The 3,352-nt window shown below is 48.2% G+C and overlaps 1 protein-coding gene across 1 annotated transcript; it reads left to right on the top strand.

Moving 5' to 3' along the window:
* The first annotated feature begins 526 nt into the window (after positions 1–526).
* On the top strand, positions 527–1,770 carry LOC140065260 (protein BTG4-like). Its single transcript, XM_072112858.1, has 3 exons — positions 527–699; positions 1,272–1,406; positions 1,500–1,770. The coding sequence occupies exons 1-3, from the start codon at positions 527–529 to the stop codon at positions 1,768–1,770; spliced, it is 579 nt and encodes a 192-aa protein (XP_071968959.1).
* The last annotated feature ends 1,582 nt before the right edge of the window (positions 1,771–3,352 follow it).

Here is a 3,352-nt window from a genome sequence, read left to right as displayed (position 1 = left end):
GAATTCCGGCGCGTTAAAATGCTTTTCAGCGCAGCAGCGCCACCTGGTGGACGGCGGAGGAACTACCTTATTAAATCCCGGCCGGACCCGAATCCAGTGCAGAGAACGCGCCGCTGGATCGCGACTGGACCGGGTAAGTAAATGTGCCCCATTGTGTCTGCACATGGAAGTATTTTCTGGATTGCTGTGAGCGCTGCCTCCTCCATTTGTACATATGTAAGGTCCAAGCCCGGACTTGTGGCCCCCAACCTTGTAAGGTTCACCTTGCGCTGCCAGGACCTTCTCCTATCCATCTCTTCTCTCTCTCCGCAGTTTTTAGGGCGCTCCCTATTTCTCTTTGTATAGAGGAGCTCGGGGTCTTTCCTGTATCCGGTCTTGTTGCTGCTCTTCCCATATCTCCTCCATCTTTCTAACTCCCCCCCCCCCCCCAATATCTTATAGAGATTTATTTTTCTTACTAAAAGTTGACCTGTTCTTGTTTCCCCCCATAGATATAATGGCCTCATATACATTCGTCCCCCTGGAGATGAGAGAGGAGCTGTTGGCCGGGGTTGGTTATATTAAGACTCTGGCCAACAGATTCCAAAAACTGGACCCAATGAAGATCAATATATTCGGAGACAAGGTGTTAGAAATACTCTCCAAAAAATACACTGGACACTGGTACCCGGAGAAGCCAATGAGAGGCCAGGCCTACAGGCAACGCACTGCTCTGATATGTGGTAACATCCATCAGAATCTCCCATTTAGATCCATTACCAAAATTCCTAAATCAGTAATTTGCCTAAAAGTTTCCCTCACTTGCTCATTGAATAAATGGAATAATTCCCTGTATATGAGCCGCAGCGTCCAGGAAAATACTACAAATGGTTTTCTGACTGATCTCTGACAATGTCATCCTGCTCCATAGTCGCTTCTAGAGAATTTCCTACATTGGGTTTTGGCATTTTCAAAAATTCTCCAATGTTTTTATATTGTTCCATTATTGTTCTTTTTAGTAATCCCAGTTTTGTCTATTGGCAATGATTCTAAATATTCCAACATTGATCCATCAGCTTCTCACATAAATGACTCCATTGTTCTATCGGGAGATGAAAATATTCCCAACTTTTTATATATTGGACCATTATAATCAAAACAATTCTTCAATGTTTATAGTCTGTAGATCCATCCGGATATCTAGAAAACCCATCATGGATCCTCATCTCTAGACGACCTCATGCAGGTCCATCAGGATCTTCTCTCTAACGTGTAATATTTGCCTATTTCAGGTGTATCCGGGTGAACAGACATGACCGGGAGGAGACCATCCTGGAGGCCTGTGCCCATAGTGGCCTCAGCTACCAGGACCTGTCCCTCCCCAAGGAGATGACCCTGTGGATCGATCCCTACGAGGTCTCCTGCCGGTGAGTTGTCCCTCCTCCTGTAATACTCAGTAGGGCTGGTGGTGGATGTTTCCGGTACTAATGGCCGTGTCTCACATTTCTTTCTATGGACAGATTGGGTGAGGATAATTATCCTTATACGGTAGCGAGCTTCCATCCAAAGAAGCCGCGTCTTCCGGATCGAGCAGGAGAGGAGAAGGTGTCATCTGGACCCGGTCCTGTCACTTCCTCCACTCCACCACCAGAAGATGGCGGCTCCACAGTCCCATCATCACCAAGTCTGAGTGGGGAAGACAGCGGTATAGAGGATGGGACTACTACCCCCACCAGACCAGGGAGCCGCAATGTGGAGGACCCAGGCCCTATACCAGTGAGGAATGATTAACCTGACACTTGTAGCTGAGGGGTGATGACGCCCCGGGGGAGGTGGGGTATGGGGTGATGACGCTGTGGGGGTGCAGGGTGATGACGATCTCGGGGGTGCAGGGTGATGACGATCTCGGGGGGGGGGGGGGGGTGCGGGGTGATGACGCTGTGGGGGTGCAGGGTGATGACGATCTCGGGGGTTACAGCGAGATGAGTTCCTATGATTAATGTTGTTTCTTTTATTCTGTCTCCTCAGGCCCCCCGAGCTGTCTTCAGGACCGCAGCCCCCCTCTGGATCCCCGGGTGGAGGGCCCCACAGTTTAATCAAAATTCCCCAGAAGACCACCAGGAAGGATTCTGGGTACAGGCCCAGTGGGGGGCAGATCCTCTTGGCTGATAATTAGGGGGGGGGGGTCCGGGCGGGGGGTGTATATATATATTATAGAGATAATTGTATTTATTTTTGTTGTAAAGAAACTAAAAAACTGTAAATATTTATATTGTAATAAACATCTGGAGATAAATCGGCTGCTATGTCTTTAATGAAGGTGAGACCACACCCCCTCCTATACATACACAAGGGGGCGCTGTGGTCAGTGGGTCTGGAGAGTCCACCCCCCCCTCATATACATACACAAGGGGGCGCTGTGGTCAGTGGGTCTGGGGAGACCACCCCCCCTCATATACATACACAAGGGGGCGCTGTGGTCAGTGGGTCTGGGGAGACCACACCCCCTCATATTCATACACAAGGGGGCGCTGTGGTCAGTGGGTCTGGAGAGACCACACCCCCTCATATTTTCCAGAGAAAACTGGATCCCACACGAAATGTGATCAATAATTCCCCCAGATATATTCCCACAAGATAAGGATTTATGTCCCAGGTTGATGATTTAAAGGGAACCTGTCACCAGGAGACCCATTTTTAGCCCTCCCCCAGTCCCCACAGAGCATAGGACATACACTGCCAAAGTGTTTTTGTGTTAAAAATTGGTTTTACAGAAGATATGTTATATTGTACCTTTCATTAGCATCTGCTGTGTGACTAGGCAGTTGCCAAATGGGAGGGGCTGGAAAGGAGCAGTCCCCCCCCCCCCCACCCTTGGGAAACATGTGACCTTTTCAAATATATGAATAACTCCCCTCACTCGGGATTGGCTGTAGAGGAGCAGGGGGCGTCGCTAAGCCCAGTGATGGGAGTTATTCATATATTTGAAAAGGACACATGGAGGAGCAGTTTCCCAAGGTTGGGGGGGGGGACTGCTCCTTTCCAGCCACTCCCAAAAGGCAACTGCCTAGTCACACGGCAGATGCTAATGAAAGGTACAATATAACATATCTTCTGTAAAACCAATTTTTAACACAAAAACACTTTGGCAGTGTATGTACTATGCTCTGTGGGGACCGGGGGAGCGCTAAAAATGGGTCTCCTGGTGACAGGTTCCCTTTAATGCTACTAAATATTCATTATCTGCAACAAGAGATTTCTAATGTTCCACCCAAAGATCTCACTTGTATAGACAGAAAAGGGAATAAAATAATGACTATTCTAACGGGACTATGAGGATTTATAGATGTAGAAAACTTATCGAATGGAAAAG

This window comes from Engystomops pustulosus, chromosome 6 (assembly GCF_040894005.1).
Source record: "Engystomops pustulosus chromosome 6, aEngPut4.maternal, whole genome shotgun sequence".
Taxonomy (NCBI): Eukaryota; Metazoa; Chordata; class Amphibia; order Anura; family Leptodactylidae; genus Engystomops; species Engystomops pustulosus.
Note: the sequence above shows the minus strand (reverse complement) of the source record. Positions and strands in the feature narration are given on the sequence as shown.